The sequence below is a fragment of the Cornus florida genome, unplaced genomic scaffold (assembly GCF_030987335.1).
Source record: "Cornus florida cultivar Cherokee Brave unplaced genomic scaffold, ASM3098733v1 CherokeeBrave_3.0.0_Hap2_Chr06, whole genome shotgun sequence".
Lineage (NCBI taxonomy): Eukaryota > Viridiplantae > Streptophyta > Magnoliopsida > Cornales > Cornaceae > Cornus > Cornus florida.
Genome location: NW_026775576.1, coordinates 94,634,512 through 94,647,452, shown reverse-complemented (window position 1 = coordinate 94,647,452; position 12,941 = coordinate 94,634,512). Strand labels below are relative to the sequence as shown.

Here is a 12,941-nt window from a genome sequence, read left to right as displayed (position 1 = left end):
TTTTCAGCCACACCCCCATTTGTTAGATGAACATGTTTTCACAGACACACGGTCCCTCCTCTTCACGTAGAGAGAATAACAACAACGTCCTGCAATTACGAAACTTCCGCTTCTCAGTGCAGTCTTCATCTTCTAGAGAGAGAAGAATAAATTTTAGAGAGAGAAAAATTTGACAAAAAAGTTTTATTCCTGCCCATCGATCCCCTTTCATGCCCAAACCCTTAAACAGTTGTTTTATTGAAAACCCAAATCTCAATTTGTCGAGTTTTGATCTGGGTTTGCGTCCAATTCAAAGATTTTTGATGATCATTGGTGGGTTTTAGTGGGGATGGTGACAGGTGGAAATCATCAAGAAGGGGGTGGGGACAAGAACCCTCCGGCCCCTTCAAGGGGAGGAGCTACCAGGTCGTGGGGCACCACCCTTTCGGGCCAATCGGTGTCGACCAGCGGCAGCGTCGGGTCTCCGTCGAGCCGGAGTGAGGCAGCTTTGGCGACGCCGGCCAGTGAGAACACTTTTCATAGGCTAAACCATCTAGATATTCACGGGGACGATGCCGGGTCTCAAGGGGCTGTTGGGTGAGCCTTCAATTCGATTATTTTCTTCCAGTTCTGTAACAATTCATATAATGTTGTGTTAATTTTGGGCCTCACTTGTTGAGGGTTTTGGATGGAGTGGTGAAACCCCATAAATTGTTTTTTTTATTGTAGATTGGGGAATTGTTGAAATGGGTTAGTAGTTTGATAGATTTCGCCCTTAACACAAAGGTTGATACAGTCATATGAAGCTAAGGGGAAGTAATACTTGAATTGACTTTTTTTGGGGGTTAATTGTAGAGGCATACTGAAATGGGTCACTTAGTTGATGTATTTCCTGCTTGAGCTTGGTTGTTGCTCTGAAAATTTATGTACTGAACTATGCTCAAGTTGTAATGGTTTAGAATTGTTGTAATGAATCGTTGTTTGCGTTCGGTTGTGCTTGAATTTGGTGTGCACATCAATGTCATCCTGATTGTTGATAATTTAATTTGAATTTCTTCTTACAACTCTAGTTAACTGTATTCTTTATGGTTTTTAAGTTTTGTATTGTGTTATTCCATGTATTCTTTAGGTAATGTATTTTTCGCTGCAAGTTAAGTGACTGTCGGTTTTCACATAGTAATAATAGGAAGAAGAAAAGAGGTCAACGAGCGGTTGGAGGGGATAAGAGCGGCAGGGGACTCCGTCAGTTTAGCATGAAAGGTATGTATTCATTTTCATGCTTTTGTGTTGTATTTTCCCCTAGTAAATATGGGAAATCATCCCAACACGTGAGTTGTGGCTACGGAAAGACCTGCATTTGATATGGAAGTTTTTAAGATGCATAATAGCTGATGTTCTTGATATTGAAGACATATCTATAATTATTTTAATGTTAGTAGGGTACTACTGTTGTTCCAAATTAGATAGTTTTGTTATTTAGGCTTGAACACTTGTGTTAGGTGTGGGTGAATTTATCATATCTCCAAACCTTAGACACAAGAAAGAACCAAATATTCATATTTTCTACTATTATTCTTTTATCTTATAGGGTCAAATGATATTTTATGTAAAATAAAGTCTTCAATATGGGCATTTCACTCATTTTAAGACAATTGTTTAACTAACAGATATGGTTAAATTTTACGTACAATTAAATTCTAAAATCGGATTTGACATGCTGTTAGGTGCATATCCAACCAAACACATTGGGCACGTATTTCATGCCTATCACCACATGTCATTGTGTTTGGCAGGAGTACTTCACATGTTTTCAACGTTTTTTTTAATAGAACTAGCTAGTTATACTTGGTCTTGTGACAATTCTTATACTTATTTCATGTCGGTTTTGTCTCTTGTTGTGTCTAGTTTGTGAGAAAGTGGAAAGCAAGGGAAGAACCACTTACAATGAGGTCAGGCTGCTTATGGAATTCATAATTTTATTTACCTTAAACGTCTCCGTTGGATTTGCTGATGCTTATTTTTAAGTTTCGTCTTATCATATTATTGTATATTTATATGTCTCAGTAGGAGTCCGTTTAGCCCTTAGATTCATAATGTTGGTATTATGTAGAATTTCACGATTGCTATTTGTGATTATGCATAAAGTTAATAGTATACTTATACATATTTTTGGTAAGTAAATATTGTAGTTATTTGTACTGAATTTTTAGTTTGTGGAATTTGGCCATGGCCATCCCATTATAATAAATTTCTAGAAGGAATGTGTTTAAGGGCAAGCTAAACGTACAAGGATGGAGTCACTAAGAATGGTAGTTATGGTCTCTCCCCCCCCCCCCCCCCCCCCCCCCCCAACCCACACACCAACACACACACACGAAAAAAAAAGGTATTGTCCTTGAAGTGGAACGACCTCATTGACTGGACATCAACATTAATAGAAAGACTTATACCCTTTATTTTCTCTTCTTACCGGTCTCTCTCTCTAAAAGCCTTCCAAAACATTCCAATGCCATCCACCACCACAACCCTCTCTCTGTCCTCCCCTCTTCCCTCCCCTCATTGCTAACAACCTAATTCCATTAACACTGAGAATTATAGGAGCGCTTACAACTGCATGCCCCTACTGCCGCACTACTCGTACAAAACCACCCAAGACATTGGCCACCTGACACCATAAGACAGCCTAACCCACTGCAAAAAGTCAACCCACAACCCTCGTTCCTTACTTACTTGTTTGATTTATGAAGAACATTAATTTGAAACCCCAGATGACAAGCATAAGATTTCCAATCAATATGGGTGTTTATGAACCAGCAACAACTATCTTAGATACTTTAAGCGCCTCAAAATTTCTTCCCATCATCACTGTAAAAAGTCATCCCACAACCCTTGATTTATTGAATTTGCCCACCATTTGTCTATTTTGGTTTCCTTGCTTCCTTGTTTGATTTATGAGCAACATTAATTTGGAACCCCAGATAAAAAGCATAAGATTTCCAATCAATGGGGGTTTTCATGAACCAGCAACAACTATCTTAGGTACTTTAAATGCCTCAAAATTTCTTCCCACTAACATTGCATACCCAACAAGACCGTCGCCTCCATCGAAATGCCATACTATTGCACATGCTGTTCCATTTGTCGATCTGGGGTTATGAAAATTTACTTCAAAAACAGCGGCAACCACCACTAGTATTACCATAGGATTTAACTGAATAGATGCAATTACTTCCTCCTCTCGGTCTTCAGTAAAAACCATTGTATTGTGGAGGTAAATAGGTTTTTTTGATGGTGGGAAGCTGATAACTAGAGAGGTGAGGAAGAACCCCCAACAACACTAGGACTTGTAGACTCATTTAGTAGCTCAAATGAAGGAAGGAAGAGGATGTATTGTGGGTTGCAGGTGGAGCAATGTGAGGTAAGGACTTAGGAGGTCTGGTATTTCAAATTGACCTAATTCTAATGAGTTTTAATGGAATAAACGTCATATACAATCTGTAATATATCTGTATATATAATTTGTAAATATCTATAGATTCTTCAGATTTGCATTTTTATAGTAACCATTATATATTCAATAAAATATATCATACAAATTTAATATACAGTAAATATTTTAGAAAAATTTGTAATATATATCTTTTTATTTGCAAGTTATATATTTAATGTAAATGTTATTGGTATGCATATTTTATGTAAATCAGGGGTAATTTTATCTAGAATATTGTGTTAAGGGCAAATTTATCATTTCCTAAGGTTAAGGCAATTTAAGCCTTTTCATCAAAAAAGGAAAATTCAGTATTTCATAAATATTTCTTAATAGTCTTAATGGCAAGAAAGGTTTTTGAAAGTCGACAAAATCGCAGGGAAGGTTGACTGCAAAAATGCAAAACTTCCACCCGTTTAATTTTCTCAAATCTTGGGGAAGGTCATAGTCATTTATTCTATTAAAAATGTGTCAATGTATATCAACAATTCAACAGAATAAGTGAATCTAAAGAAAACATTTAGTACATGCTTTTAAGCATTGGAATTTAGATTTCTGACCCCTTTAATTCCTCAAAACAAGAACACCACCGAGGCCCTGTGTTGATATCGTGATTTCCACCGCATGAATATTCTGAAAATTTCCATTCGATGAGCAGTGGATTTTCTAATGGTTCACTGACTTGGATTAAGATTCATAGAGGATACTTTGGTTTGGGGATGGCAACCTCTTATATCCTAGAAACTAGATTTTCTCATTTTTCTCCTGCTGGAACTTAGAAGTCATTGAAAAGGAATTTGGCTGTGAAGTTATCGTTGCCTAATTTATGCAATAGCATCTACCCTTAAAAGTACTTAAATCATTTATTATTTTGTTATGAGGCATACAGACTTCATATCCCACTGTATGTACTGAAGTCTTTAATTTTAAAATATTGGGTGGCGGATTTTGCTACCGATGTCTTGAAGGATCTTTAAATATTCAAGTTACACCCTCTCTAACTTCTTAAGCTTTTAGAATAGATGGTTGTTCATGGTATCAGAGCCAAAGGTCTCGTGTTCAAACCTTACCATCATCCAATAATTAAACTTGAAAACACGTGTTTGACCAAAAGAAGGCCACATGTGAGGGGACGTGTTGAAGGTTCTTTAAATATTAAAGGCACACCCTCTTAACATTTTAGGCTTTTAGAGTAGACGGTTGTTAACACGATGTATTTTATTTAGATGCAGCTTCTTCAGTTGGTCTCTAAATGTACCCAACTGTGCCTCAAATGCATGAGGTTCTCAGAGTCCGAATCTCAGGGCCTCTGTGGGGTGGTTTTGGAAGGTGATTTCTTAAACATCAGTTGAGTGATTACGATCGTAAGCTGGTGTCGGCCATGCAGAACTGCAGATAGGGTCATAATGTAGCCAGCAGTTGCTCATAGATGCCTATTTAGTTTGGCAGATTATTGATTCACCATTCATTTGCTATTTAACTTGTGGGCCTATTTTTCTTGCTAAAAGGGGTGTTTGACCTCATTTTGTATTTTCCCTCCCCAACCTTCTCCATCCATTTGGTGAAGGGGATTTTTCAAACTTTTTGAGTTGGGGGATTATAGCAACAAGTGGGCCGTTATTGGTGGCGATTTTTGTTTGCGGGTTATAATCGTGTCGTGGCGATCTAATAGGATTTTGTTCTATAGGTTAACCCGAACATGACCCATTTAATAATCGTATAAGAAACCCTTGGCACGAATATGACCCCTTTATTAAACAGGTAACATGGCATGACCCACGTGACACACAACACAACACGACCCACACGTGACTCACAATACGACACAACCCGTTTAATAACCTATTTATCCTGTTTAAATTAAATGGGTCATCCCGTTAATTATAAAATGCAAATATAATGAAAAACTGATCTAATGGATGACTAAAATTTTGAAAATTAGGATAACTAGGACGATATAATTTCAAAACGTGACAAATATTTGTTTAGGGTTAATATTGAAATAACAGTTATGTCCATGGTAATTAGGTTAAAATGGGTTACGGGTTGATGGGGTTGAATTGACGCAATTATGACAATTAATTAAAGGGGTCTAATTGGTTAAAATGGGGTGAGATCCAAAACACGAACATGACACACTTAAATGGGTTATATTGGTTGACACGATTATGACGCGAACATGATTAAGGTCAACCCAAACCTGCTTAGTGTTGTGTTGGCACGTTGTGTCCAATTTTGCCACTCCTCTGGGCTGTGAACACTGTGTCATGTTATAACTGATAATTCCTCAGATATGCCTATTGGTTAGGGCCGTTAGGCAGAATCTTGATTTGTAACTTTTGGGCAATCTTGCTAAAATGGGTGCTAGCTTTCTGTTTTTTCCATTTCATGGAGCCTTTTGCTTTCTAGCCTTGGTATGCTGTGATGGGTTTGTATGTCCCTTGTATAATTATTTTCTTAGACTTATTCTTATCCAAAATTCAAAACTGGAGCTTGTGAGTGTGTTCCCTTCATGTATTCATCTATCTTTTAGATCTCACTTCCATCACAAATATCATGAATATGAATAAATTGCCATATGTTGAATTGAGCTGAATTTTCTGGAAAAATATTGGAAATAAGCTATTTACATATTTAGTGGCCCTGGTAATGTCAGCAAAACACATGGATATACACTTGAAATTCAAATGATAATAGAAGACAACGCATGATCACTTGACAAGGAGAATTGGCTGTTAGAGATGTATAGTACCTGACATGCAAACTGATGATAAACACTTGAAATTCAAATGATTATGGAAGACAACGGTTCACTGGTTAGACATGATCACTTGACAAGGAGAATTGGCTGTTAGAGATTTATAGTACCTGACATGGAAACTGATGACAATCTCTACGTCATCGGGCTATTGAAATTTTTAATTCTTTTTGCAAGAATTTTATTTTGCTTTTGTTTCTTTTTGATTCACAAAAAAACTGTTTAATATATTAGTACGAGTGTCAGTCTGAAATAATTATGAACCATGTCCACTTGATGAAGCAATTTATGCTCCGTTAACTCTTTAAATGTGTGAGGTACCCATGAAGGACACATGACACCTGAATATGGGTTTGGATTGTGTTTGGTATGTTTAGTTGAACATGCACCAAACAAGGATATATGATAATCAGAGTCCATATTTTACATGAAGCTCTCTTTATGCTTGTTGCATCATATTTTGCTTCAAAACGAGCAATGTGCTTAGGTTGAACACCTATAATACATGAAAAAAATCATTTTATCCTAATAAATAAAAGATAAATACAAAAGAATGAATATTTAATCATGCCCCCATGTACTTGAATATGGGAATTAATAAATCCAGCTCAGACATACACACACCCAAACACTTATTTGATTCTATTTAACATAGGATGCAGCAATATAAGAATGTTATTTTTAAGTTGTTCTTAGTTTAGTTGATAAATAGTAGTTATATAAAAAAATTGTCAATTCAAATATAATCCAGAAATTTACTTCCACTTAACTTGTTGAGTGATGAGTGGAAAGTCAAATACTGAAAAAAAATTCAGGTCCTTGTTGAATGATAACTGATACACATGATAAAACAGACAACAGAATAGCCAGTGATAATTTTTTATTTTTTATTTCCCAGCACCTAATGGCGTATCCAAACAACCCCCAATTGTATGAGGTTTAAATTCAAACAGATGGAACCACTTGTGCATTATTTTTTAAAACTCTTGTTTATTGGGATCTTCTCCATGTGTCATCGCAGAACACTAGCCCTGATTCATTTAGAAGTATATGCACTTAGTCTGTATATAGATGCTTTATATTGTTGTTCACCTTTGCAATGGTTATATATCATACATTTTATAAATAACAATATTATGGTGTAATGCCTAAATCTGAGATGATGAACTATTTTCCAGGTTGCAGATGAACTTGTTGCTGAATTCGCAGACCCTACCAATAATGTTACATCGCCAGACCAGGTTTGTTACTTTTCCAATTTGGCTGATGAAAATGTTGTTGGTCTCTATGTGATGAAAAAGGTTGATAGTATAACTTAGTTATTTGAGATTCTCATTTCTGTTCTGAATTATATATGACAGCAACAATATGATGAAAAAAACATTCGGCGAAGGGTATATGACGCGCTGAATGTTCTCATGGCGATGGATATAATTTCAAAGGATAAAAAAGAAATTCAATGGAAGGGTCTACCTAGAACTAGCTTGAATGATATTGAAGAGCTAAAGGTTTGAGTTTAGGTTCTTCTTCCTTTTCTCTTTTTCTATTCTCTCTCTCTCATTTGGATTTTCTTTAGGAATACAATTTTCTTCTGCAATTATTCTGAATCTAATATGAGCCAATCCAACTCCGTGAATGTATTAACCGCAGACCGAGCGTCTTGGACTGAGAAATAGGATTGAAAAGAAAGCAGCCTACTTGCAAGAACTGGAGGAACAAGTAAGGATTATGTACATGTTCCTAATCTTTTTCCGGTTCATACCAGTTACTGGAATTTTTACTCATGATGTTTATTTAGGACTATAAATATATGTTTTATAGTGAATGATGTTTCGTTATTGGTGTTTGTTCCCTAATGTCTTCTCTCCTTCCACCAAGTTCGTAGGTCTTCAGAACCTTATACAACGGAATGAGCAATTATATAATTCAGGAAATTCTCCTGGTGGGGGTGTGGCTTTACCTTTCATACTGGTGCAGGTGAATTTGCTTGACAATTTCTTTGCTTGTGTTGTTATTCCATTCATGCTAAAGGAAAAAACTGGTAAAGCTGCTACTTCTTGCCTGCTTGACAATTTCTTTGCTTGTGTTGTTATTCCATTCATGCTAAAGGAAGAAACTGGTAAAGCTGCTACTTGTTATTATATTGATGTTTTATTTTGAGTATCATTATTTTATTCTTTTACATCACGAGTGGGTTTTTGCATTTTTAAAGCAATTCCTAATTAACATCCCGTTTGTTTCAATGTAAAACTTCATAGTTAAACATTTTTCATGTAAAATCTTTAGCACGCAAAATGATTTTTTGGGCTTATTTTTTTGTTGTTTGGCTAAAATCTTTAAAACATTATTCAAAAAAGGATTTCAGGTGTTTGGGCAAAAAAAATAGTTTTTATCTAAAACATTTTCACTAATACGCTACAATCTTCAATAAGCATCTAGACAATTTAACATGCAAAATAAAATTTTTGAAATTTTAAAATTTCTTTCATTATTTGAAGCAGGCATTTCTAAAGTTATAAATTGCTCTCATTATTTTTAATCAAGTCCCAAGTATGTGATCGAACTCCAATATAATATAAAGAATTGGATGGAGAACCCCCTAAATTGTGATCAACCAAGACATAAAGCTGCTTAGAACTCATAATTTGAACTATGAAAGCAACTTCCTACTAACAACTCGATTATAAGCATTAATCAGCACAAGAAACTATAATTGATGGAATGCTAGTTCCATTTTCAAAACTGCTTATGTGGGGAGAGTAAAAAATAAAAAGAAAATAAAATAACTTGACAGATATTAAAAGGTGAAAAAAAGAGAAGCATTTTGCTCATCGCCTGAATATTCTTCCAATATAGGAGTCAGAAACATCATACCTATCATCTTCAATTCAGTGAAATTTAAAAGAGCAAGTCTGATGTTCTTCTTGTTTTCTTTTTATTTTTTATTTTTTATTTTAAATAAGTAAGATTTTTTAAAAGCCTCTCATTTTAAGCAAGTTGCAGAGAAGACAGTCACCTAAATCCAATATGTCCTGCATTACCCTCTAAATCAATAGAGAAAAATAATTCTAAATTACAGTTCACTAGCGTCTGACAAGTCAAAATACAAAGGCATGTTTATGGGCTACCACCGCTCATAAAAAAAGAAGAAGATGAAATAAATAAATGAGTACTACAATGGTGTTGGCACTTAGCATACCTGAACTATGTCCTTTCTTCTTCTATATATATATATATATATTTTGTTCTCGAGTTCCTTCTTCTTTTCCTTTTAATTTTTTTTCCAGTATGCCCCAAAAGATTGCAAATCAGTAACCAATTATTGGAGATGTATGATTACTAGAAAGAATAATAAATTCTTGCTTTAGCAACATTTAGATGTGGTGACCGCTAAGGGCTGTAGCCCAGTGGTACTTCCTTGCCTTCTAAAGTAGGTGGTCGATGGTCCAAGTTGCCATAGGAGCAATGTGGGTGTGTCAGTTTCTTGCGAGGATCAAAATAAATAAATAAATAAAAAATAAATTTAGAGTAGGTGAAAAGGGTAAGAGGCCTGATCATGGTGCACTAATACTCGGGCTCAGAGAGATTAACAAATCTGTCAGTTCCAATGTGTTGTAAATTGTAATCGCATGCCGATATTTATAGAACACAGAAATGCATTCAGTGACTTGTGAGGATTGGATCAAAGAAGAAGATGAAGAGGAGAACCGATGGGGAGTTGAATAGAAGTAAAATCATTAATTTGATTGTTGAAGAAGTTTATATCTTTTGATATGCAGGAATGATAAAGCAGGATTTATGCACTCACATGTCATGCTGTTGATTCAATAATTAAAATGTGCTCATCGTTTCCCGAATTGTGTTGTCAACCCAAGACATGTTGACATGGGTTTTGGCTGACTTCATTTCCTTTTCTTTTTTTTCTTTTTTTTTTTTTTTCCTTTTCTTTTTCTTTAGTGCAATCCATTTTTTTATGCACTTAGCATACCTGTAAATCAAAGTTTGTCTACTTGTTTCTTCCAAAATTTCTTTGTTGGTGCTTTGCTTATGGTTCTCATTGAGCTCCATTCCAATGCAATGCTGAGTGAAATGGTACTAAACTATCTTGATGTTAAATGAATTGTAAGTTAAATTGCTTTATCAGCATGGGTTGTTGTTCATTAAGCATTGTGTGATTATTGGGTGCCTATTCTTGACATGACCCACAAACACAATTCAAATCTGACACAGGATAAGAGGGGGTCAGATTGGAATTAAACAGATTCAGTTTGTCAACGGGCCAAGACCACTAACCTGTTAAATAAATGGCTCATGTTAGGGTCCAGAAGATAAATCCTTTTTAACATAACTTGACCTGTTCGCTATACGTATCTTGTTGACAGAACCTGTTTAACCCGTTTATTACCCATTCAATGAAGAGCATTTTAGTAGATTTACCCATTAATAAAGGGACATTTGTTGAAAACTAATAAAATAGAAAGGTCATTTACCTAGTGTGGTCCTTATTAATTGAGATCACTGGGAGGGATAGAGTGAGTACAAACCTTACGTTTGTATCTGAGTCGGATTCCCTTGCTTTATAGCTTGAGCTTTTAAAAATTACTCTTGGCAATGATCCCAACATAATAAAATACTTGTCAAAAAGATATGGGAGCATTAAGTAGTTGTAATATATGCTTGTTATTTTGATTTTGGAAAAGGTTGTATCAAATGTCACTATTATTACATAAATAGGTTGATTGATATTAGATTCATACAATTACTAAGCCGTTTGTGTTTCGGTTGACCATTTAATTGAGTACGCTTATCTCAACATGACTTCAACCCCTGCTTACACAACTTTATCAAACTTTTCTTATGCTAAAGCATTTTCAGGGTTATGACTGAACTGTATTAGGTCATATTTATGGATTTTGAATAATTACTTGATGTCCCTATTGCTTTTACTGTAACTTTTCTCACCTTCTCTATCATTTGGAAAATGTAGACGCGCCCCCATGCAACTGTTGAAGTAGAAATATCAGAAGATATGCAGCTGGTGCATTTTGACTTCAATAGGTAAGGGAACGCTACAAGCATATATTACTCTTGATAGTTTGGCCAATATTGGAACAATGGTTTTTGTAAACAGTTGGACATTAGTTCTATTTAGTGATTCCCCATTCCAACTTGGTAATTTATTTTGAAGTGTGATGAATGATGTAATGAGCATCTTTATATATTGTCAACTTTTTACTTTTCTCCAGCACTCTGACTCTATTCATTGATCTGGTATGTTGATTGCAGCACCCCATTTGAGCTACATGACGACAACTATGTTCTCAAGGCAATGAAATTTTGTGATAAACCACAGGGTGATGAAATTGTACAAGCATTCTCCACAAATGGAGGTGAAAGCTCCAGCATGCCCAGCATGTTTGACTCTCAAATACCTCTTCCTTCAAGGTCAAATGTACCGGGTAGGCCACCCACTTCACCTCCTCTTCCTGGAATACTGAAGGCACGCGTTAAGCACGAGCATTAATCTGGATGTTCCAAGCCCCCTTGTCTAACCATGGGCTATAGTCTCATCACATCTGTATACCGTGTAAAATATTTTCCCGGAAGTGTGTGGGCTCCTTTTGATCTCCATCTCATCTCAATAGATTTTCCACCCAGTTGAATGAGTGGAAGACAACGACGAAAACTTTCAGGGGATCTGTTTCCGGCATTCTCTCACATATCAATGATAAGTTATTGTAATTATTGTCATTTTTATTCTGCTCTTTGGCCCCTGATGTAGAACAATTTAGTTTAATTCTATCAAACCATAGAGGATTGTTTCCTAGAGAATCATGAAATTTATTGACAAGATCACAGTCTCAGTTTCAATTGCATTATGCTTGGCATCTTTGTCATAATGTTTTAGTTATATGTCTAAAGAAGGTAAAAGATACCTAATACAAGAGGTTCAACATTGCTGACTACGGTGGGATCAAGAATTTCTGTTCTTTAGTGAATAGAAAGTGCTCAAATGGAGAGCACATGATGAGGGAAATCTCTTGAGAAAGTTACTCTTACTCGGTATGGTTACTAAAATTAGTGAGAGAATTTAGTGCTCTACCTTCTCCCTCTCGAAAATGAGAAACAAAAATCGCTTATAAATATGAATTCCTTTTATACTGGCGCATTGGATTTGGAATTGATAGAATTTTTGTTCAAATTTTATACTGGATAAAATTTCTTCCTATTCCGATTTGGAAGCAGTGCTTCCAACAGTAACATAGAGTTACTATAGGCATCTAAGGTATGAATACTCTTCCAAGACTGCAAGTTTAACCTTGCATGAAAGACAATGGTGCAACACATTTAGTTCATGGATTTTTATTGTACCCTCCTAAAGCAAAGGCCAATTGTTTTGCACCTGGTAATAGATTTTCAAATTCAACCTGTTTTGACACTCTTAATTCCTAACCCTGCTATTAACTACAACGCAATGTATAATACATGTGTTTACCTGTAATATCATTAACTCCTCTTTACTTCTGTTCAAAGGAATGGAAACAGAGATGAAAGTTAATATTCATTTTAAAAAGAGTGAGAGTACCATCAGTTCATTTTAAAGTAAGAGGAAAATGGTAATTTTTTATTTTTTTAAGAATAACGCCACACTAGGAGTTAATTCAATTGTTATTCATTAGCAAATTTAGAATTTTCTTTGTTAGTTAATGAATTTTC

At 35.4% G+C, this 12,941-nt stretch overlaps 1 protein-coding gene across 2 annotated transcripts; it reads left to right on the top strand.

Annotated features, from left to right (window-relative positions):
- Positions 1 to 12,124, top strand: LOC132313008 (transcription factor-like protein DPB). Of its 2 annotated transcripts, none has more exons than XM_059811612.1 (9): positions 1 to 576; positions 1,166 to 1,239; positions 1,885 to 1,928; positions 7,403 to 7,465; positions 7,586 to 7,732; positions 7,875 to 7,943; positions 8,103 to 8,201; positions 11,212 to 11,282; positions 11,511 to 12,124. In XM_059811612.1, exons 1-9 carry the CDS (start codon positions 329 to 331, stop codon positions 11,746 to 11,748), a joined length of 1,053 nt encoding a protein of 350 aa, XP_059667595.1. In that variant the 5' UTR covers positions 1 to 328; the 3' UTR covers positions 11,749 to 12,124. The 2 variants fall into 2 exon arrangements, with proteins under 2 accessions (XP_059667595.1, XP_059667594.1); XM_059811611.1 differs by having other exon boundaries at positions 2 to 576; positions 1,157 to 1,239.
- Positions 12,125 to 12,941: the final 817 nt, after the last annotated feature.